At 43.2% G+C, this 22,630-nt stretch overlaps 1 protein-coding gene across 1 annotated transcript in view; it reads right to left on the reverse strand.

Annotated features, from left to right (window-relative positions):
- LOC138288370 (zinc finger protein 282-like) overlaps positions 1-9,330 on the reverse strand; it is a 94,121-nt gene extending 84,791 nt beyond the window's left edge. Inside the window, exon 1 of the mRNA XM_069229930.1 lies at positions 9,159-9,330. Coding sequence (XP_069086031.1) covers positions 9,159-9,182 — 24 coding nt within the window. The 5' untranslated portion in view covers positions 9,183-9,330. The remainder of the gene's footprint in view (positions 1-9,158) is intronic.
- Positions 9,331-22,630: the final 13,300 nt, after the last annotated feature.

Raw genomic sequence — 22,630 nt, forward strand, 5'->3', positions numbered from 1 at the left:
TTTTATTTAACACTGACAAAATGCCATTTCTTCGATCACTACAATCCTCTATTATCGCATCCCTGTGGGCAATCTATTGCAATCCGGAAATGCATCTTTCCACCTTACGAAGGAGGTCTGGGAGTGGCAGATGCTGCTTTACATTATTATGCCAGCCCGTTTATATTCCCAAATGACTGTCTATTTGCCAACTATGCTGACCACAGCATACCTTTGATCTAGGATATCGTACAGAGTACGAAATTTTTACCTTGCCTTATAACCCAGACAAATGCCTGAGACTTCGACACACCACTAACACAATATTATCCTGCTGGCACCAGGTGATCCAGTGAGACTGCAGAAACTCCATTGTAATGAAGCACCTGGCTCCAGCACAGAGTAGGTCTCTGAAGCTTCCATTCCTGTGACTTAATAATTATCTGTAAATTAGGTGATATTTGCAAAGGCAGAAACATCAAATCATTTGCATAGTTAGTGGGTAATTATGACATGCACAAATCTCAATCCTATCAATACCTCCAATCGTGCCATACCTTGGATGACCATGCTGAAAAACTAGATGCCCACCCTTATTACAGGCCCCTTGAAGCTCACTTAACAGTATTTAAGCTTGGGAAAAGGGAACATCCAGAATATACTGAACACTAGTGGCCAACACCCTGATTCATTAGCCCTCTTGTGTGACAAATGGGTACAAGATGGGGGTAGGGGGGTACCCTAATTGATGCTGACTGAGTGGAGCTGAAGACAGACCCTTAGGTCCTCACTATATCTATATGCCTAAGGCTTATCCAAATTAAACACTTACTTCAGGTTTACTATAGCCCCAACAGGCTAAAATGGATTAAGAGGGGAATCAATCCACTTTGTCTATGCTGTAAAGATGAGTGAAGGACCTATGATTATACAGTCTGGGGTGCCCGAACATTCAAACATACTGGATCCAAATATACTGTCCAGAGTCCTGAGTAGAACAATCCAACTTGACCTCACGATAGCACTCCTGGTTTTAAAGGACGGATGAGGAGTCCCTAGAGGTACAAGGCTTTTTTTTTAGCAGAAGGATTAATAATTGCAAAAAGAGACATTGCGGTTATCGGAGCCAAGATGCAAACTCCTCTCATGGGGAATGGACAAGGCACATGGGCTACCAAGCAAAAGCTGAGGAGCATGCATGTACACCTAGGGGTTGCCCTCAAAAATACCACAAAGTGTGGGGTAAATGGCGGGACTACCATTGGGCACTGCATCTTACAAAAAGAAATATGCATGGTCAGTGGAATGCTACAACTATACTGATATCTTGATCATGACTATATATTGTGCAAAGCTTTACACTGTTGTTTATTGAAAGCAATAATTGAATTGTTTTAAAAAAAATACAATTTCTAATTGTGCAAACTGTGTTGAGGAGGTGTCAAAAATCATCAACATTAAGTTATTTTTCACATTTTTTAACCAACAATCCCAGCCTTTAAAAACCTCAAACTATTAGTTACAACATTTATAATTGTTGGAGCTTGCTTGTGAAATAGATGCTAATTTCTAATGTTCAAAATAACTTTTCACAAAAGATCATGGTTAACGTTTAGATTTTACTAAAAACTTGGAACTTTCACAAAATGTTACAACTTTTTTATAAAAATTAGTGTAACTGAGTTATTCAGAAGCTTTTAAACAGCTGAAATTGTTACCTTACCCGTTATAAAAGTTATTGATGTTTTTATGTCATTACTGGAAAGATAAATGCCTCTTTTTAAATAATGCAGCATGTGCTATGTTAATAAAAACAACTGCAAACATCCATGCACAGGAATGCAACGTTTTCTGTCCATAACATGAAAATGAATGGTTTGCTATTTTGATTTGTGGAGAGGAAATTTCAGTCAACCTAATACATTCTTCTTCTGTCTGCTTATTCACTCCTGAAGGTCTACAGCGGTGATGCAAAGACAGCATTAGGGTCACATTTGTACATTAAGATGCCTAAAATAGTTCTCTGCTAACCCAGGATGCTAATTTCCATACGTCGCAAAAAAGAGATTTGTGGGGTGCAGACATCAATAACAGCAGCGCTGCAGCAGTGGGAGCAAAAAGAGCCAACTGCATTTCATTTAAAGCTGTATGTTACTACTACCTAGCTGGGGAGTGGATGAGATCATTTACCTTGTTTGCATCAGGAACCTTGACATCCTTGGAATGCCACTGGATATGACCCTAAGGCACAGGTTTTCAAACTGTGGGGCGCACCCCCCAGGCGTGATGCGGCATCATTCCTAGGTAGGGCGCGCACTTCACCTGAATGCTTCACCTTCCAATGTGTACTTTCCAACGTCAAAAGTATGTTTGTTTCTTTTCCTTTTCACACCCGTTTGTAATGGAGCTCTCTGACTGGAGGATACCAGGATAGCAGCCAATCACGAGCTATGACATTTCACAAATCACAGAACAGCAGCACTGAAGGAGACAGAAAAGCTGAAATGTTTGGCTTTACAAAGCTCCAGAATGTCTACTACTTTGGAGTTAGTGGCACTTCTCCACTGCTGCCTTTCACCTCCCGTTTTGCTGCCTTTTGGATCCTATTTGCTGTCTTTCACCTCGTGTGTCCTGCCCTTTGCCTCCTGGCCCCTGCCAACGACGTTGCTTCTTTCGTTCACTGCCTTGCTGGTTCCCATGACAAAAAACTGAAATTTATTGCAGGTAAGCCTCAACAGCTTTTGTAAAGGTCACCCGCGCTCCAACTATTCGCTTAAGAGGGATTTAATGTCAGCTAGAAGGGTGGGTTGAATGGGCTGTGGTTGCAAATCTTCATCATACAAAGTATTTCACTGGCCTTGCTGCCCAATATTTTAGTGCTTATCAAGGCCCCGTTTGTTTCCTGTAGTTTGTGAGCCAGTTTAAATTGCAAGAGGATCATCCAAAGGCCGTACTAGGCACCAGGCTCTTCCCTGGAAAGAGTGGCGCTTTTGCTATGAAGGAGGGTGGTTTGTAGCAGTGCAGCACATTTGAAAGCACTGTAGAGTTCATCATATATCCAGTCGCTTTTAGGCAACAATAAAGGTGCCAATACGTAGTGATTAAGGTACCTGGTGGTAAGAGATGGGGTTTTGTCTAGTGGCAGTTTTGACTCATCTACTGTAGAGGAGAGGGTTAATATGTCTGCTGCAAAGAACGTATATATGCAGAGCAGTATTTTATATGCAATGCTCAGTGGGATACTGCTTTTGTCACAGAGCTCCTTTTGTTACTGTGCAGTTCATTCATAATCTAGCACAGTGAGCTATGAACTGCAATCAAACAGCTGCATGTAAACTGATGGTACAGGTTAGAAAGTTATGTTTTATTCCTGTCTTTGATTATTCTAATTTTGGTAAAAAAGAATGTGTTTGGGTAGAAATACATTGATAGTGAAATCAACCCTAACCACTGTGTTACATTCTGTTTCCTGAGGTTGTGCTTCCCCCCGACCAAGCACTGTTAAAAAAGCCTACCAGCATGGATGGCATGTGAATCCTACACCTTGTAGTCCCCTATGTCAACACTTTCTATATACTAATTTACACATGTATGGCTCATTGTTTCTGTATGTGTGTGTGATGTGAAGAGCTTTGGTCAGCTGATGAAAAGGTGAATCTCTTTCCCCCATGGTGAATCCTCAGGCATACAGACAAGCACACTGAGGCAGTAATCCTTGTTGACACCATGGGCTAGATGGATCATTATTCCAAACAGCGATTAACTAATTGTGATTCTCTGTGAATGTATAAAACTCAATGAGTTTCATTTCACGTTTCCTAATGGGTAGCAAATCACCCTACCCCATTAGTATTAATGAGGTAGGTTGCAATTTGTGACTCATTAGGAAATGCAAAAATCACAGGGATGGTGCCCTGTTGGGGTCAGCAGACTACCATGTCTGTCATTGGTTTTTAATAAAGTAATCTCATTTTTTTTAAATGCAGCCCGTTTTCCTTAAAGTAAAAAAACTCGAAGCAGGTGGTAAAATGCAAATGTTTTGCAACTGCATTTCAGTCAAAACATTCTTGCATACTGCTGCAATTCGATATTACGAAGGGACGCCCTGAACACGCCCCTTCCCATTATCAACTCAGTATGTTTTCGCAATTCTAAATTGCGATTCAGTAACATGTTACCAAATCAGAAATTGGAATTCATACATACCAAAAAGCATTTTATCAGTAATGCAGAATTGGGCCGTTTGCGGCCGGTAAAATGCATGATACATATTGCTGCATGTTTCTAACATACCATTTCATTTTACATGGCTCCTCGCCACTCTATGCCACACCACTCTACTCCGCAACCCTCTACTCTACGACTCTCCATTCCACACTACTGTCCGCTACATCACTAAATTTTAGCCATGTGGATACAGGCATTGGCCTTGTGGCACTTTTCACTTAAGGTTTTTCATCAAAGCATTTCTGATGTGGTTGGCGATTGAGTATCTGTGCTGCCTTGTCATTTATTGATTTTTCTTGACCTTGCAGGCCAAAATTTCTCAGGGTGAATGTTTGATTTTTATAAGGTTTCTTTTGTAATTTTTCTCATGTGGCGTATTAGTTACATACTGGGTATTGAGTCGCCTCTAGATGTCTTATGAGTTGCGGTTGTGGGTTGTGTTTATAATGGACCCAAGATGAGAGCTCTGGAGTTTACACTCTGGGAAGTGCAAGTTTATCATAGTACATGCCAGAGTCATAAAAGTATTCCGAATACATGCTCATAAAATTCTTGGCCTCACTGAAGAGCACACAGTGCATTATTTGTGTGTGCCAAATATAATTGTGATTCCATGTGCAAGTGATTGAAGACAACACACAGCTGTTGAAATATTGACAAAAATAACAAGGTGAAAGTTAAAGAAAACTCAGTGTTCACAGGAGCGTGCGTGAAGTCAAGGAGCGGCATGGAAGTGCATGCAGGAGAGATCGAAGACAGGGTGCTGAAATGAAAAAAGATGAGGCTTGAGGTATGCAGATGGAGGATGTTAGAAAGGTGTGGGTACGAAAGGGGCAAAAATGTCTAAAGGGTGAGACACTGCAGAGGAAAGTGGTGTGAAGGGAAGAACAGGAGTGACTGAGACAATCAGAAGGCGACTAGACCTTTGTAATGTTTCATTCATTCACATATTTTCATATTTGAATAATTTTAGATTCTAATTATTAAGTGCAGATTTGGTATAAATAATTAGCTGGATACTGTTATTACTAGGGTTTGTCTTATTTTAGGTGCATGTCTGTTTTTTATTTTTGCTTGTTATATCCTGATGCAGTACCACAAACCTCACAGAGGCACCAAAATACTGGTAATGCCTTGGGCTTTTTTTTTTTGTTGCGCCTCACATGAGAAGTGGAGGTGGTGAAGGGGAGTAAAACACCGCCCATTATGCTATTTCTACCCGAGCCCTCTTGGACCGGATGTCCAGGGCCACCCTTGCATCCACCACAGCCCATTTGGTATTCAGAAGGCAAAGCATACACACTCTTTCTTGTGGTGTAAATTCAAATTCAGCAATGTAAGACAAATACGTTTGTGAACTCTTCAGATCCACCTATGAGGCGTGTGACAGTCATCTATCTGTTTCTGTTTTCTTGACAGCCAGAGCTTAAGAATCATGTCTGAAATCACTTTGGTGCTTTCAGTTGCCAGAGTACAAATTATTCACTTACAGATCATTCTATATCTTATCGGCCTTCAGGGATGCAAACTCTTAACATATCATCACATATTTTATTTGCCTATTAGACCATGCAGCAGGTAATTTCTAGGCATGTCATTCACTCCCTTACCCATCAATAAGATTGTGATTTTGGGGGAGAGATCTTTTATTATGTCTCACATGAGACATATTGAGAACATACAAGTATCATTCCTTAAACTTATTTTTCTTCATTGCATGGGGGATAAAAAAAAAAAACACTTGAGCGCTAGACACAAGACTTCTATTCGAATAGCAGGACTATCTATTCAAGCAGCAGGACCAATAGAGGGGGTATGCATTTTTTTTTTTTATTAACTTTGAGTGATGGATGAGTGACAAAGCTTACGTTCCTCGTTTCTATCCTTTTAAAAAATGAACTATGCAGCATTGTTAGTGGTATCTGCATGGACATGCTGCAGCGGTGTTGGGAGCACCCATGTATACCTTGGATCATCTGGACTGAACTATGCTTTTATCCATATTTTGTATATTATGTGAAGAATTTTTTTTAAATAATTTTTAAAACTGCGAAGTTTAAAAACCTATTCAACCTCACGCAGCTGTACAATTGCAGCTGTGTGTTTGAAAACAGCAAATGCTTGCTTTTTATTAGCATGCGGGTTCCCAATTTTGTATCTTAGGTCGCACACACTTTTGACATGGATCATTTCCTGCTGCCAAAAGATGGCTGAAACAGATGGCAAGAGAAAAGCTGCAAAAATGAGGAAGTATGATGCCTCCTACTTAGTCTTCGGTTTCACCTGTTAGGCCACAGTATAAGATTTGTGGTGTCACCTTAGCTAACAACAGTTTGAAACCAACCAAACTAAGGCATCACTCGAACACGAAACATGGGTCTTAACAGGGAAGAGTAGAGATTTTTTTGCCAGGAAGTTGCATGAGATGACACAATGGAAAGAAACAGTGAAAATGTGGCATTCACCCCAACAAATGCATTGAAAGCTTCATACCAAGTGGCATACCACATAGCCAAAAACAAAAAACCTTTTACAGATGGAGAAAAAGGGAATCTGCCAGCAATTCTTGATGTGGCTAAGACAATGCTTGGTGAAAAAGCAGTAGAGAAGCTAAATGTGATACCCATCTCAGATACAACAGTTTGCTGCTGCATCTCTGACATGTCAGAAGACATCTATGGACAACTCTTAACCTGGTTGAAATCGGGTTGGTCTGCTTTGCAGCTCGCTGAAGCAACTTACTTGTCAAAGGAAGCCCATTTTATTGCGGATGTACGATATTGTTATAAAACTTCAATCCTGGAAGATGTTTTATTATGCAGGCCAATCAAGGGGCGAGCAACAGCATCTAAACTGTTTGACATGCTCAATTACTTCCCTGGACTCCATAAGTGGGAAAACTGCATTTGGATCTGCACATGTGGTGCTAGGGCTGGCCTAAAAGCTAAAGTGCTGAAAGTGGCTCCATATATTCTGTGGACCCACTGCAAGATACACCGGGAAGCCCTTGCTGTTGAAAACACGGACTGTGAACTTGAAGATGTGCTTAATTCTCCAGTAAAAATAGTTACTTTTATTAAGATCCACCTCACAAGAGTGCGCCTGTTTGCCATTTTATGAGCAGGAATGAGAGCTGACCATGATGGCTTGCTGCTTCAAGCCCAATGGTTATCCCCGGAAGTATTGAAGCGCATTTTTTAATTACGGAATGAAGTTCGCCCATTTCTTCTGGATTTGGACCCTTGCAAAGCAGAACAACTATGTAATCCCAGGTGGCTTGTGATTTTACCATACCTTGCTGACATCTTTGAGAAATGTAATTCTTTGAATCTTTCTTTGTAAGGACTTGAAACCACTTCTTTTCCAATAAATACAAAAATATCCGCATTCAAGAAGAAGCTGGAGTTATGGGGAAGAAGAACTGAAGTTGGCCTCTATGAGCAATTGCCATGCCTAGCAACTGCTCTTGAGGAAACTGAACATGACAAGTGTTGCTGAGTTAATAAAAATTCACCGGTCATCTCTCAGGGACAGTTTACAAAAGTATTTCCCTGCGGACAATTACCACATAAATGATTGTGTCTTTTGACCATAGATGGCGGAGGTGGGAACCCATCTCCCAATTCACGTGCAGAAAGAACTAATTGAGCTCCAGAGTGACCGTACACTGCAGTTCCAACTCAGCAAACTGTCACTGGAGGAGATTTGGTTGAAAATGCCTGTAGAACACTCAGTTTTGACAGAAATTGCTGTCAAAGCTCTACTGCCATTCAGATCATAAGGTTTTCAGCTCTTGCGGTATTGAAAACGAAGTATCATTCAAGACTGAAGTGGAGCACAACCTAAGGATGGCAGTAGCAAGGATACAGCCACAGATTGACCGTCTCTGTGGGGAAAAACAGGCACACCGGTCACATTAGTTTTGAAAGTGTTGTTATCTATAGCACGTGAAATTATGTTTTATGTAGAAAATAAAGCAACACTGTAAATTTTTGGGCAAAGTTTTTTTGGAACTGTGTAATAACCCTCTGTCATATAACCACAGGCACTGATAAATCTTCAGTTTGCTAAACACTCTAATTATGTTTAATATTATTTGCCAAATGTAACTAGATATGACCTGGGATATGCAGGTAGGGGTGGTTGTCGATGATACAGAGTACCAGCATCCAGAAATTTTCTTCAGGTGGTTGGGGGGGGTAACCACTAACAAAATGTTACTAGAGGGGGGCTTGGCCAAAGAAAGTTTGAAGACAACTGCCCTAAGATCTAAATGAAAAGAATTACACACCGACAACTTTCCTAAAGTGCTCAGGCTGCAGAAAGCAGGTGTGCGTGCTCATCCCAGTTTCGGTGGTAGATACGGTAATGTCTCTCCCCTTCCAGGCAACCCACTACCCATTTCTGTTTGACCACTGAGACGCTCCGTGTTCAGCTACGCCACGTGTTGGGTCTTTCATCCCAGTAAGAATAAGAATACAGGTGATGTTGACTAGCACTCAACTCTTGTGCAAATCAGAAATGAAATGATCATCACTTTTACCATTGTGATAGATTTCTTCGTGTGTATACAATCTTTGCAGAGGAACGCAATGGCGTGATGGGCACTTGTGCATGTGCTAGTGAGGAGAAATAACTCCACTCTATTATTGTGGACAACCTTTTAGTAGCCGAACATTTCTGAACCCTGCATAAGAACAGATGTTACAATCTTTGGCCTTTAACTAATATATCTGGAGAAACATTGTTTAAAATGCGTCCGTTTGCCCTTCTTCTCTACAGTGAAGGTGGTAACCCCATGTTATTTTGATGACAGAATGTCCCCGGCGACAAGTATGCCCCCCCTAAATACCCACTATACTTAAAGCTTGACACAGAGATACACAAAGAAAGAAGCACACAGATACACATGCATTCACATGCATGCACACTCATTCATGCACAGGACTCACCTCATCTGAATTCTTCCGGGGCATGTCTGTCTCGATGGCTTCTAATTCAATGTAATAATCTGTAATAACACGTTTCCGGGATCTAGGTTTTTATAATAACCAACAAAAATAGGGGTATTGAAAAGAGCCAAAACAAACAGATCCCTCTTGGAAAGAAACACGCGTTGTGGTTAGGAAAGCATCAACTGCGCAAGCGCAGAACCAGGAGAACGAACGTGCATGCCAACGCGCCTGCGCACAGTGTACATACTAATCACTAACACAAATTCTTAAGGCTGCGACAAACCCGCTAGGCTGAGACACATTCACTGGGACATGCGCAGATACAGAAATAGGAACGTCACAGGCGAGACACTTATTTGCCTGAAACATCATTACCAGAGTCAGATTCAGAAGGTCGTTCCGCTTCTTGCTGTGTCCGGTGCAGGGGTAGAAATTTACTCTGGATGGACACAACTGGGAAGAAGGGGTGCTACATAAAGAGGCCAGAGTCATAATAGGCAGAGTTATTATCTACGTTTTCTGTCTCCATACCTCTTTTATATGTAAATTACCCCCCCCCCCCCAAAAAAAAAAAACACACACACCCTTTTTACGTTTCATTTGCTGTATTCTGTCTAGGTTATCTTTAACCCCCTTCGCTGCCAGGCCTTTTAACTCTCAGGTGCCAGGCATTTTTTTGGCTTTTTGGGGCCGGGCTCGCTTAGGCCCTCATAACTTTTTGTCCACATAAGCCACCCATGCCAAATTTGCGTCCTTTTTTTCCAACATCCTAGGGATTCTAGAGGTACCCAGACTTTGTTGGTTCCCCTGAAGGAGACCAAGAAATTAGCCATAATACAGTGAAAATGTTTTTTTCAAACAAATGGGAAAAAAGGGCTGCAGAAGAAGGCTTGTGGTTTTTTCCCTGAAAATGGCATCAACAAAGGGTTTGTAGTGCTAAAATCACCAGCTTCCCAGCTTTCTGGAACCAGTAAACCCAATTTTTCAACACAATTTTGGCATTTTACGGGGACATGCCCAATTTTAACGATTTTTTGTGCTTTCAGCCTCCTTCCAGTCAGTGACAGAAATTGGTGTGAAACCAATGCTGGATCCCAGAAACCTTAACATTTCTGAAAAGTAAGCAAAAATCTGAATTCAGCAATGGGCAATTTGTGTAGATCCTACAAGGGTTTCCTACAGAAAATAACAACTGAAATAAAAAAATATTGAAATTGAGGTAAAAACAACAGCCATTTTTCTCTATGTTTTACTTTGCAACTTTTTTTTGCAATGTCAGATTTTTTAAAGCAATATACTGTTACGTCTGCTGGACTCTTCTTGTTGCGGGGATATATAGGGCTTGTAGGTTCATCAAGAACCCTAGGTACCCAGAGCCAATAAATGAGCTGCACCTTGCAGTGGGTTTTCATTTTATACCGGGTATACAGCAATTCATTTGCTGAAATATAAAGAGTGAAAAATAGGTGTCAAGAAAACCTTTGTATTTTCAAAATGGGCACAAGATAAGGTGTTGAGGAGCAGTGGTTATTTGCACATCTCTGAATTCTAGGGTGCCCATACTAGCATGTGAATTACAGGACATTTCTCAAATAGATGTCTTTCTTACACTGTCTTATATGTGGAAGGAAAAAATGTAGAGAAAGACAAGGGGCATTAACACTTGTTTTGCTATTCTATGTTCCCCCAAGTCTCCCGATGAAAATGGTACCTCACTATCTGGACACATCAAAATTATCAAATACAAAACTACCTGTTTTTGTGGGGGGAGCACCTGCATTTTTGGTCCTGGGCTCAGCAGCCATCTAGGGAAACCTACCAAACCCAGACATTTCTGAAAACTAGACACCCGAGGGAGTCCAGGGAGGTGTGACTTGCGTGGATCCCCCAATGTTTTCTTACCCAGAATCCTCAGCAAACCTCAAATAATACATTAAAAAAATGTAGCGCCTTATAAACAATTTTATATGGAGCTCTAAAGGGGTCAGAATTTCTCGGAGGAAGCTGCGTAGGTGTAAGGAAAAGGGTGGTTTGGCATTACCAGAACTGCAATACTATGCCTGGGCTTTTCTTTTGAAGAACTTTAGGTCCTTGTTCCTTGCCTTAGATTCCACGACAACGGGCTTAATGTTTAAGACAATGGCTTCTACCATCAAGGGTGCATTAAGTAACTTTATTTTTAAATTTGGTGACCCTAAGTTCTTCAAAAAGGTAAGGTTGAAAATTATGCGGGGATTGTCAGAATGTTGGTACCAGCTTAGACGAATGGCAAAGGTTACTTACTATAATTGTAACGCACCTATCTGGGACTCCCCGGGTACACCAGAGTGTTTTCAAGATGTTTTAGCTTTACCGATTAAACAAGCAGGGTTAGAGTACTGGGGAGATCTCTTTCCGGAGGGGGCCCTTCTTTCTTGGGAAGAATTGATGCAGCAAACGGGTGGCTCCTTGACTAGGTGGAAGTTCTTGCAAATAAGGTATTGGGCTCAGTGGGTTAAGGAAGGAGTTGGTATGCCCAATTCTTTGAGCAAGATCATCCCGAGTCCCCTAGTAGGTCCCCATAGAGTGTCAGCTTGGTACTGGGGGATTCTAGAAGGGGCGGATGGCGAGTTCGAACTCCCCACGGCGTTGTGGAGTGAATTTTTCTCAAAAGAGTCAGTTAAGAGGTGGCGGAAGGAATCACTATTACTGCTCTTCGATATTGTTAAACCTGCCGCTTTGAGAAAGAATCACTATTATACGATTCATAGAGTCTATATCTCCCCTGAGAAGCTATCCAAAATAAAAAAAGGGGTCAGGAGGTGAAATGTCCAAAATGCGGTTTAATTCAAGCAACGGATATTCATATGTTTTGGGAATGCCCAGGTGTTCGATATTTTTGGGAGAAAGTATGTGAAACCATATCGAGTATATTGAATCGGGAAATTGTGGCCTCCCTCCCTTTAATAATTTTTGGTCAACTCCAAGATCGGCAGGGGAGGAGTGGCCGAGATACAAATCCGGACATCAAATTTGTATTTTACGCAATTTTGTTGGGGAGACGGGAAATATGTAGAAAATGGATTTCGACCGCCCCTCCAGGTCATTCTGAATGGCTTAAGGATGTTTTTTGCACTGCAGATTTGGATCAAATGATAAGGGAAATTACAGGATGCGAGGGAACTTTTGGGCACCATTACTGAGTTGGAGATATGGAGTTGGATACTTGGTCTTAGAGAATGATAATTTGTCAAACTTAATGTGTGAATAAGAATTGTTTTTTGTTATCTGTCCAATGATTTTACCCCCTGCTCTGAAATCCTCACGGAATTTGGACAGTCCGAGGATTGTTTGAGAGGAAAGGGCGTCCCCTGGCCTGGATAACTCTTCTGCTCTGCTTTGGTAAAGTAAGAGGAGGTTTCTTAAACAGCCACGGTGAATGAGGACAAATAAAAAAAATAAAAAAATCATGTTGTTCATCACTTCTAGTTGTCAGTTTGCTCTTCCATAATTTTTCTTGACCCGGGTTCAGTAAAATAACTGCACTTTTACTCAACTATCCTCTATCTGAAAATAATAAAGCGCTATTAGATATTTTCACAACTTGTACAGACAAAAAAATAGACGGATTCCCCTTTTTGTACTTCACAGGTCTTCTTACAAGTACCCAATCTTCTACTTTAAATGTGTTAGATTTTACTTTGTACGCTGAATCATGATACATTTTGTTTTTGATTTTTCTGAACAATATTTCTTTTAACTTGCTATTCTTCGTCATCAATTTCTTTAAAAATATTTGTTTAATTTGTACCCTTTCCAAATCTAGGTGTGAGTATTGTGCTTTCTTTTCTGCCTCTTAATAGATAGAATGGAGAATGACCTGTTGATGGTATGGTTATAACTACACACCTTTTCGCCTAAAAGGTCAGACAGACAAATTAAAAGCTTTGGCCATCTGTACTCCTTCTTTCAAAAACCTATTAACTCGTTCAATTTAACCATTAGATGATGGACTATAAAGTGGTGTCTTTTCTTGTTCAATTCCATGTTTACTTATAAATGCAATCAATTTCTGTGAAATACGTTTTGTTCCATTATCTGAAACAAAAAATATTGGTAACCCTTCAATTGCAAAAACATGTTAAAAAACTCTATAGCCATGTCAGTAGTTAAACAAGAAATAAAGTTATAATGAATCCACTTTGAATAATAATCAGTGAGAACTATAAGATAACACATGTCTGCATCAAGCATGCTGAATGGACCTGAAATATCTATAGTTACCTTTACCATGGTCCATCTGGTATATCGACAAAATGCATTTCATCCTTGCAGTTTTTCCAATGTTTGTCTGATCTGGTATATTCTTGTTGGAAATGGCCCTTTCTGCAGGATTATCCCCAAACCTTTTGCTTTTCTACTCCTATTTTCTGACCCTCATTTTGTTTGCTTTAGGACTCTGGGCCCTTTACCACTGCTAATGAGTGCTAAAGTGCATGTGCTCTCACCCTGAAAATGTGGTATCATTGGCTTACACCAGTTTGGCTTATTTAATTTACCTGTTAGTCCCTTGTAAAGTGGTATCCCATACACCCAGGGCCTTTAACTGAAATTCTACTAGTGGGCCAGCAGCCCCATTGCACTACTCAGAGAAGTAGCCTTTCAAAACCTGTCCCAGGCCTGCCACTGCAGTGCCTGCATGCACGGTGTACTGTCACATTGACTTGGCATTTCAAACTTCTTGCCAAGGCCTAAACTCCAGTTTTTCTGCACCCAGGTCACCCCTAAGCTAGGCCCAAGATAGTCCAGTGAGCAGGGTGTTGTGTATGTAAAAGGTAGAACATATACTTTTATGTTTTGTATGTCCTAGTGGTGACAGCCTATTTTGTTCTCACTAATGTAAGGGCTGCTCCTTCTCATAGGCTAGCATTGGGAATTCCCTTGTATATTTTGTATGTGCTAATTTCTGATCTGAAAGAGTAGTGTGGGCATGTTTGGTATGTTTGGAATGGTAGTGAGAAATCCTGGTTACTGGTGCAGATAGATTTTACATTACTATTTTAGAAATGTCACTTTTAGAAAGTGGCCTTTTCTTTGTGCTTATTACTCTAGGGCTTTGCAGCCTACACCACAATACAGAAGGGGCTGGGTGTGGCAAAAGCTGCATCTGCATACTGATAGCCATCCTGGGCTGGGGAGAGGGAGGGTCGTTCACACCTTACATGTCAATAGGCTGTTGCCTCACACAGTGGGCTGATTTACCCCCTACTGATGTCTGGGGCCAGGGCTGGGGGCGGAAGGGGGTTGTGTTACACTTTAAGGGTTCCTTTGAAGTCACCCCCTGAACAAAGGCATTTTGGAGTATAAGTACAGGGGCTCTCACCCCAGGATTTTAGAGCACTTTTATAACTGGGACTGAACCTCTGTCAAAAGGACTGCTGCAGTGCACCAAGGGACTTATCTGGACTGCTTTTCTGTTGTTGCCCTGCTGAGTGCTGGGTGGCTTAGAGGACTCATTGGATTGCATTTCTGCTTGTTTCCCTGCCACCAGCTGCTCCTTTTTAAAAAAAAACAACTTTTATTTTTCTGTTTTGTGAAACAATACAATAAGACAAGCAGCGGGCAGTTGCTTGTAGAAGAAACAGAAGAGTGCACAGAGCTCAGTTATGTCTATACAGTATACATTTCTAATGTTTGTGAGTATATTACATCCAACAGTGTACAACCAGACTCATACCCCAGAGGACCTCCATTCCCGAGCTGTAGCACAATGAAGAGGGTTTTTCCCTCTAGTGTTTCAATCCTCACTTTTTCAGTGCTAGTGTCATCTGTGGAGGTGATGTTGGAATCTGGGTTGAGGAGTATGTTACACAGGTCTCGCCCTTCTGATATATCGTCGGTCAGTTTGTCGTCTCATCTGGTGCGTTTCATGTGGGTTTCTTACGCAAGAGACCATTCAGATATATCTTTGTACCTTTGCATTATTGCAGATGCCCATTGACCCATCCAGGTAATAGCGACCCTACTCCTTACCAACACCAGCATTAGGTGTAAAAAGTTATAATACATCTTTCTATCTTTTGGTCATTTGATGTTTCCTAAAAGGCAACACCCAGGAGAAAGGGTCTTACGTAGGTGCGTGGTATGTCATCAACAACTTGTTTCCAGAAGTCGTGAACCTCAGAGCAATGCCATGCTAAGTGAAAAAAATCAGTGCCACTCACTGCACAGTGGGGGCACTCATCCGTGCAATTTGGGGTTGTACACCTCATGTTCTTGGGAGCGTAATAAGTGGAGGAAATTGTAAGGTATTAGCTTAAAGCAGACGTTATATGAGACAGAGTGTCAGGTCACTAACTCGTGTCCAAACGTTGTCTGGTAGGGGAACAATTAAGTCTAAGTCCCATGCCATGCATGCCCAGGGGGGGTTGACCAGCTGCATAGGCGCCCGTGGCTCTGCAAAGTAGTGTTATTAAATGTCACACTGAGCCGCAGGTTAATAGAATCTCAAGCGTCTGCGAGGGGTGGGCAATTTGAGATATGTTGGCAAGGTCACTCTTGCTATTTCGGCCAATCTGGTGTAGTGCAGGAAGTGGCCAGGGTTAAGAGCGAATTCTTGGGCCACCTCTTCAAAGGAGATGAAAGTCCTTAAGTTGGGCGCATCCACCCTCCTGCCATGCCTGAAAGGACTTATTATCTGTTAATTGTCTTCCCGGTTTCAGTACCCAGGTTCCCACTTCTCTGTGAAATGGGGCTCGCTTCTGCACTGACTGTACAAATCTTTGCCAAATGTTGGACATCTGTTGTACTATATATAGCAGGTCTCCTTAGATCAATGCGCCCTCCATCAATAATTCTGGTAGTCGTTCTGCTGCAACCCTGCTCATCAGTAGTCGTTTTTACCAATTCTCATCCGGGTCTAGTCATTTTGCTGCACGTTGGAGGTGTGCAGCGTAGTAGTAAAGGTCAAGACATGAGACCTCCAGTCCCCCATCTTCACATCTTTTAGTCAATGTGAATAGGGCCACTCTGCTGTGTTGGCCCGCCCATAGGAGGGAAATAAGAATGGTGTCCAGTTGCTTAAATATTTGGGGTGAAAGAGAGCAAAAGAAATTTCACAATACATACAGGCACCTGTGAAGCAGCACCATTTTGGCTGTTGCCATCCTGCCCATCAAGGAGAGGGGCAGTATGTTCCAAAAGGCCACTGACGATCTGAAGGCCTTTAAGACCCTATCCACATTCAGCTGTTGTTGTAGTCGTTTGGTATGTGCCACATGTATCCCCAGATACCTAAAGCATTCCAATTCCTAGCACAGGCCCAAGTCTAGCAGGTGCTCCACGGTTTACCTATCAGAGAGGCTACAGGGAATATTTTTTTTGGTTTATTCGGAGACTCAATATATTGCTGAAGTCATCAATAGTTGTAAAAGTCATGGCCATGTGGTCCTGGTTAAAGAAAGATAAAATAGTGCATTATCAGCATACAGCAGGATGACATGTGATTCACCTATTTGTATGCCCCAATCCCACATTTTGTTGCATACACATATAGCCAGTCACTCTATTGAAAGAGCAAACAAGAGAGTGGACAGGCAGCACCCTTTCAGTGTTCCCCAGCCCAGTGTCCACGCCTCTGAGCACCTGCGTCCCACCTGTACTATTGTAGTTGGTGCTGTGTAAAGAAGCTCAGAATCAAGGGCCAAAGCCCATAACCTGTAGCACTACGTGAATTAGGTACCCCCAGTCTACGGTGTCAAATGCCTTTTCCAGGTCGATTGATATGAGTGGTAATTCTTCGTTATGGCAAGTAGTTTCATGTAGCACATGCGTTAAACGCCTGAGGTTCATAGTGGTACTTTTCCCTGGGATGAAACAACATTGGTCTTCATGGACCAGTTGTGACATATAAGGTGGAAGTCAATTAGCTAAAGATTTACTGAATAACTTGGTCTGTATTTATCATTGTAAGGGGCCTGTATGCTGTAGGGTTGCCGGCTTCTCCCCTCCCCCCGGTTTAAGGAGCATACATATCTCAACTTCCCTTATAGTTAAAGGTATGATACCCATTTGTGATGCCTCTAGGAAGACTTTATGGAGTCTCTGTGTTATTGTGGCTGAAAATGTTTGGTAAAATTCAGATGGGAAGCCATCACTACAGGGTGTTTTAGCTTGTGGAAGAATCCGCTGTGCTGTTCTTCTAACTCTTAACAGGTTGTGTAGCGTCTCTGTAGCGGTTGGTGCTAGTTTGGGGATGTCCAATCTCTCTAAGAAGGGAGAGTAAGTGGATAATTTTTTTTTGGGGAACTGCTGTGTATATGCGTTGCAGGTGTGTTCGGAAAGCAGCTACGATGTCACTCCTGGAGGTGGCTCTAGTACCATTCAGAGCGGTCAGGTATGTCATGATAGGGTGGGAACTTTCCCTGCGCAAAATCCAAGCCAAGAGGCATCCAGATTTGTCTCCTTCCTGATGCAGCTGCTGCCTGTGTTGTTTCAGAGTGTATTTATCAAGGCAATTCCAGATATATGTAATGCGCTCACGTATGGTGTGCTCTGTCTTAAGTGAGGTTACACTAGTTGGATTTATTGCTTGGGCATTTGTGAGCAGCTGCCCTTCCCTTTTTAGTTCAGCCTGTAGTCGCCTATGGAATCCGCAGGTTAGTTCCATGCAGGTGCCCCTTAACACTGCTTTGAGAGCTTCCCATTCAGTAAGCCAGCTCTCAGTGGAGCCCTAATTAGCCTCAAAGTAACCTGTCCAGGAAATCAAGAGTGTCTCCTGTCCTATATGGTCATCTAATATGTCTGCTGGCATTCGCCACATTTGTGATCTTGGTGCTGTATCGGCCAACCGAACTGTACAACATACATACCATGAGTGATATTTGAATCTCATCCAATCTGAGAAATCCTGCAGCCAGAATCCAGTCCAGTCTACTGTAAGTGTTGTGTGTGATAGAGTGACAAGTATATATACTCTGTTCTGGATGTTGTAGCCGCCATATATCTACTGCTCCTATGTTATTCCTTACCTCCCGGAGCACAGTCATCATATTGGGTTTTGTACCCGCCCTAGCTGGGGTCCTGTCCAAGCAAGAGTCCAAAATACAGTTAAAGTCACCCAGCCACAGCAAGGGCCAGTCTAATTCCTGAGTGACCAGATCCTGTACCCTAAAAAAGAAAGTGGGGTTATCAGTGATAGGGACGTAGGTGTTCAGTATAATTACGTCTTGACCGTCAAGTTTACATGTAGGAGGACGTATCTGCCTTTGACATCAGTTTCCATATATGTAAGGGAGACTTGAACTCCCGGTGCCACCCACATTATCACACCCCTTGCGAAGGTATAATAGGATGAATTGTATATCTGCCCCCTCCAATTTTTGGCCAATTTCGTGGTGTGCATGTCATCTTGATGGGTTTCCTGGAGGTACGCAAAGTTGATCTTGTGGCGCTTAAGGAAGGTGAGTACCCTGTTTCTTTTAACGTATGTACTCAGTCCCCAGACAGTTCAGGTTAGGACTCTGCATACTTTCCCCATCCCTGATCTGAATATGTGACATGTGTTACACCCTATGGAGCTGCTGCTGTAGGACTGGAATTTTAAACCAACAAACAGTGTAAACTAAACCCTCCCCTCCCACCCACGGACAAGCATAGTACTATTGTGTGTGCCAGGACTCGCATTTCATCCCTACCTGTCGAAAGGGGACTGGCTAGTACTCATTGCCCGAGCTGCATCCTGGCCAGTCCAAGAGTTCTTCTGATCTCTCAGAATTTGTGATGTCTATGCCCGTTCAAGTTTCCAGTGTGATTGGGCACTCAGATTTGCCTCCTGAGGGATAATTGACCTTTGGTCCTATGACCCCCACTGTTTTCTTTTTTGTGTTTTTGAGTGTTTTTCATTTTTTTGTTTATTCAATTCGCACAGCTACATAACATGTCTAAACATGTTTGCATCACATCGTGAGGTACATTAATAAGTACTTACATACCAGGCGCACATAGTTAGTCAGTAAGCTCTCCTTATCTCATTCAGCCACTGTCTCCTCATATACTATTCAGTCTCACCCAGTCACCTCCTTTGGACAGCCATTGTGTTTGGCTCAAAGACTGGCACCAGATTGGAGTTGTCCGTGTGGGTTTCCTCTGACTGTGCTTGTGGGTCTATAGTGGTTCAAGGATTGATGAGTCAATAGTGCTTATCCACATGGTGCCATCATCGATTATCGTCACTTTGCAGGGTCCTAGTGGGTGTAAGTTTGGGTTTGAAGCACCTGCTTGATTTCGGTTAGTAGGTCTACATGGGGGGAGGATGTCCCCCATGTGCGGGAGAACTAGCACCCTGTAGTCAATCTGTAGAATCACTCCTGATCTTCAGCCATTCCCAGACATCCTCTGGTCGTTCAAAGAAATGGGCTTACTCTTGGTATACTACTTTGAATTTTGGTGGGTATAAGAGCATGTACCTGAGATTGAAAGTCCACAGCTTCTGTTTTACACTGAGGAATTATTTACCAGGTTCCTGGACCTGCTTTGTGTAGTCTGGGTAGTTGGTGATTTGGGCATTGCCAAATAAAGGGACCAGGCCTTCCAGTGGTGTGTAGAGAATGCAATCCCTATCATAGTAATTTAAGATCTTGGCAATAATGGCTTGTGCAGGTGCTCCAGGCCGGAGGAGAGGCAAGAGGGCTGTGTGTGCTCTCTCCACTCCAAACAATTTGGATAGGGCCTTTGGTCAAAGATCCGTGTGTACCCAGTTCTCCAGAAATTGCTTGGTGGACGTCCATTCTGTTCTCTCCAGGAATATAAGAATACAGATATTACTTTGATGGGAGTGGCCTTCAGCAGCCTCTGCCCGTCACTCCAAGTCTGCTGTGATTGTGCACATCTGGGCCATTTGGCGCTTGAGATCTGCAACCTCCCCTTGCAGTTCGGAAATGTTACGTTCAGCAGATTTGACTATTTCGGCCACCTTCCGCAGGGCTATCCTATGGAGATTTACGTCTATAGAGGCCAGTTTGATTTTATTTTCAAGTGCGGTGCAGGACCCTTGTATGGCTGCCAGTAGCTCTGATCTGGTTGGTTTGGCATCGCTCCCTGGAGTGTTTTCAGCATCAGTTGTTCCCAACTGTCTTGTGATCTTTTGTGTGAGCTGTCGTGAAGTAGTATATTGCATGATGGAATTTGTTGCGTGAAATCTCTGTGCTTGATCTTTCCCCATTGTGTAAGGTGTTGTCTTAACTGAGGTGTCAACACACCATGTATAGAGGTAATTGGGGAGGGACGGGGTAAGGATCGTACCAGAAACTCAGTGTGTGCGCCAACGTCAACTGCCCACGGCCAGGAGAAAATTGTGGATACCGTGGTCCATCTAGTTTCCACTTCGGACTAGGAAAGAGGATCACCTAGAGATTATGCTGTGGAGGGCGTAAAGAGACCCGGATTGAGATCTAGGAGGTAACTCAGTGTGTTCCTCAATGCCAGGAGCCTACATCCAAAAGAGGGATTATCACCACTGTCTATTGTGGTCCTCTAGAGTTCAGTGCATCTTGTGTGATTTTCTCTTCATTTCTACTTGGGGAGTCTCACATTTTGTGCCCGATTCAGGTAGCGCATGCCTATAGTATAGGGGCCGTGAGGTTACCCTCGAGTGACTAAGTATGTGTGAGAATTTCTATAATGGGATTTCTCCAACCATAGTGAGTGATCTATGATTTATTGACCAGAGCCAGCCAATAAACCACACCAGTAAGGGCTTTCAGAGCAGCAGCGTGCTTCAAGACGCACTAGATGGGACGGAGAGGTCCATTTTATTGAGGCAATATTCTCCTTAAGGGTCTGTGGGACGGCAAGGAGCGATCAAGTGGGCCTCATCACAGAGTTATTTGCTGGTGAAGAAGGCAGTCATCATGCCATGCAAAATGTTCCAATGGGGGAATTTCTTGGATGATCCTGCCCTCTTGCTGCTGCCTTACTTACTTCCACTAGGGCATAAGAGGCAATGTGATGGGTCCCTAGGGTTTTCTTCCTAAGTTCAGGAGACATCAGTGGCTCTATGCATTGTTGGGCTGGGAGAAAGAAAAAAGCATTGCTATTGTTTTTCCCTCGCCTGGCACCAGAAATGCAATGCAAATCCTCACAAGCCACCTCACCTTGTCAGTTGAAGGCATGGTTGAAGGATGTGCTGCTTATGGGTCACTCCAGAGCCCCAGGGTCACTGCCACTGCGGAGAAACCAGAGGTTGTAACAGGCCCGAGAGCTGATCAAAGAAGTCTAGTGAAGTGACTGGAGTTCGTTGCAAGCTGGAATAGGTCACGCTGTTATCCGCAGCCCCACCCATCGGAGGAGGCCAGGCTGCAGCAATTCATCACCGGCCCCTGTGGGTTGCTGAGGATGTCTTCCCCTCTTTCCTCTGTGAGCCGGCTTGGCAGGCGGAGGTTGAAGTCCGCTTTACTTCTTGCGGCCGCCGGCAGCACAACTAGAACGCGCCACCAGCTGCTCCTTAATTATGGGGTCACCAGGCACTGTTGGACTGCCAGGAGAAACTGCCGTTTGAACCCCTTGCTTGATGTGCTATGGCCTGCCTGCCTGTTAGGCTACTGGAGAGACTGCCATCCTGCAAGAAGGTCTCTTTTGCTGGCCTACCTGCCCCCCTTTTCCCCACTAAGTGTTCTCTGAAAAGCCCAGTGTGTGTGGAGTGCTGTCTAGGGCTCCTTGCCACTTTGAAACCAGAGCCTGGTGTGTGCTTCACCTTTTTGCTTCTTCCTGGGACACTGGTGCGCGAGGATCACTTCTCTTTGTTTATCGCATGTGGAGTCCTCTATTTGTCCTGTCTTTGAGTGTGTGGAGAGAATCCTACATTGTTGCGTCCCTTTATTCTCTCCAAGTTGGGCTGTGTTTTGCCGCTCTGAGCAGCTTGTGGCCCGAGGTTGCCCTCTGAATGCCAGGGCATAGAGGGGCAGGAGATATAAAGAACTAGAGCCACCACCAAGTGCTTCATTTTACACCTTCTGGGTATGTATGCATGGTAGGTGCTGTTCTTTGCAGCTGTGTGCTGATTGGGATCTGCACTGCTGTAGAAAGGAGGCCGAGTGCTGGGATCTGATCCTGGATCAGTGTTGCCCCCCTCCTGATCTATGCTGCCTTAGAGATTGTAGCCGAGGAAAAAACGAGTCACTGTAGCACCTTTCAGAGTGGCCTTCTCCAGCGTGTTGCCAGGCACCCAGGAGGCCTTAAACTACTGCACATGAGAGGGACCAAATGAGGTCTACCCCTGTTGGGCGCTAAGTGCTCTCCCCCCTTGCCTCCGGTAGGAACGGACTGCCGGGGCATTCCTGAGTGATGCCATAAGAGAGGAATCTTCTGGAGGGGAACCGGAGAGCAGCATGAGGCCGCTCGGGACAAACCAGTTGTTCGATGACTTGAGCAAAAATACCATATATCTTTTAGTAGGGGCACAGATGTTTCTGTGCCCTAGGGATTGGCAATCA

The sequence above is a fragment of the Pleurodeles waltl genome, chromosome 4_1, assembly GCF_031143425.1.
Source record: "Pleurodeles waltl isolate 20211129_DDA chromosome 4_1, aPleWal1.hap1.20221129, whole genome shotgun sequence".
Classification (NCBI taxonomy): domain Eukaryota; kingdom Metazoa; phylum Chordata; class Amphibia; order Caudata; family Salamandridae; genus Pleurodeles; species Pleurodeles waltl.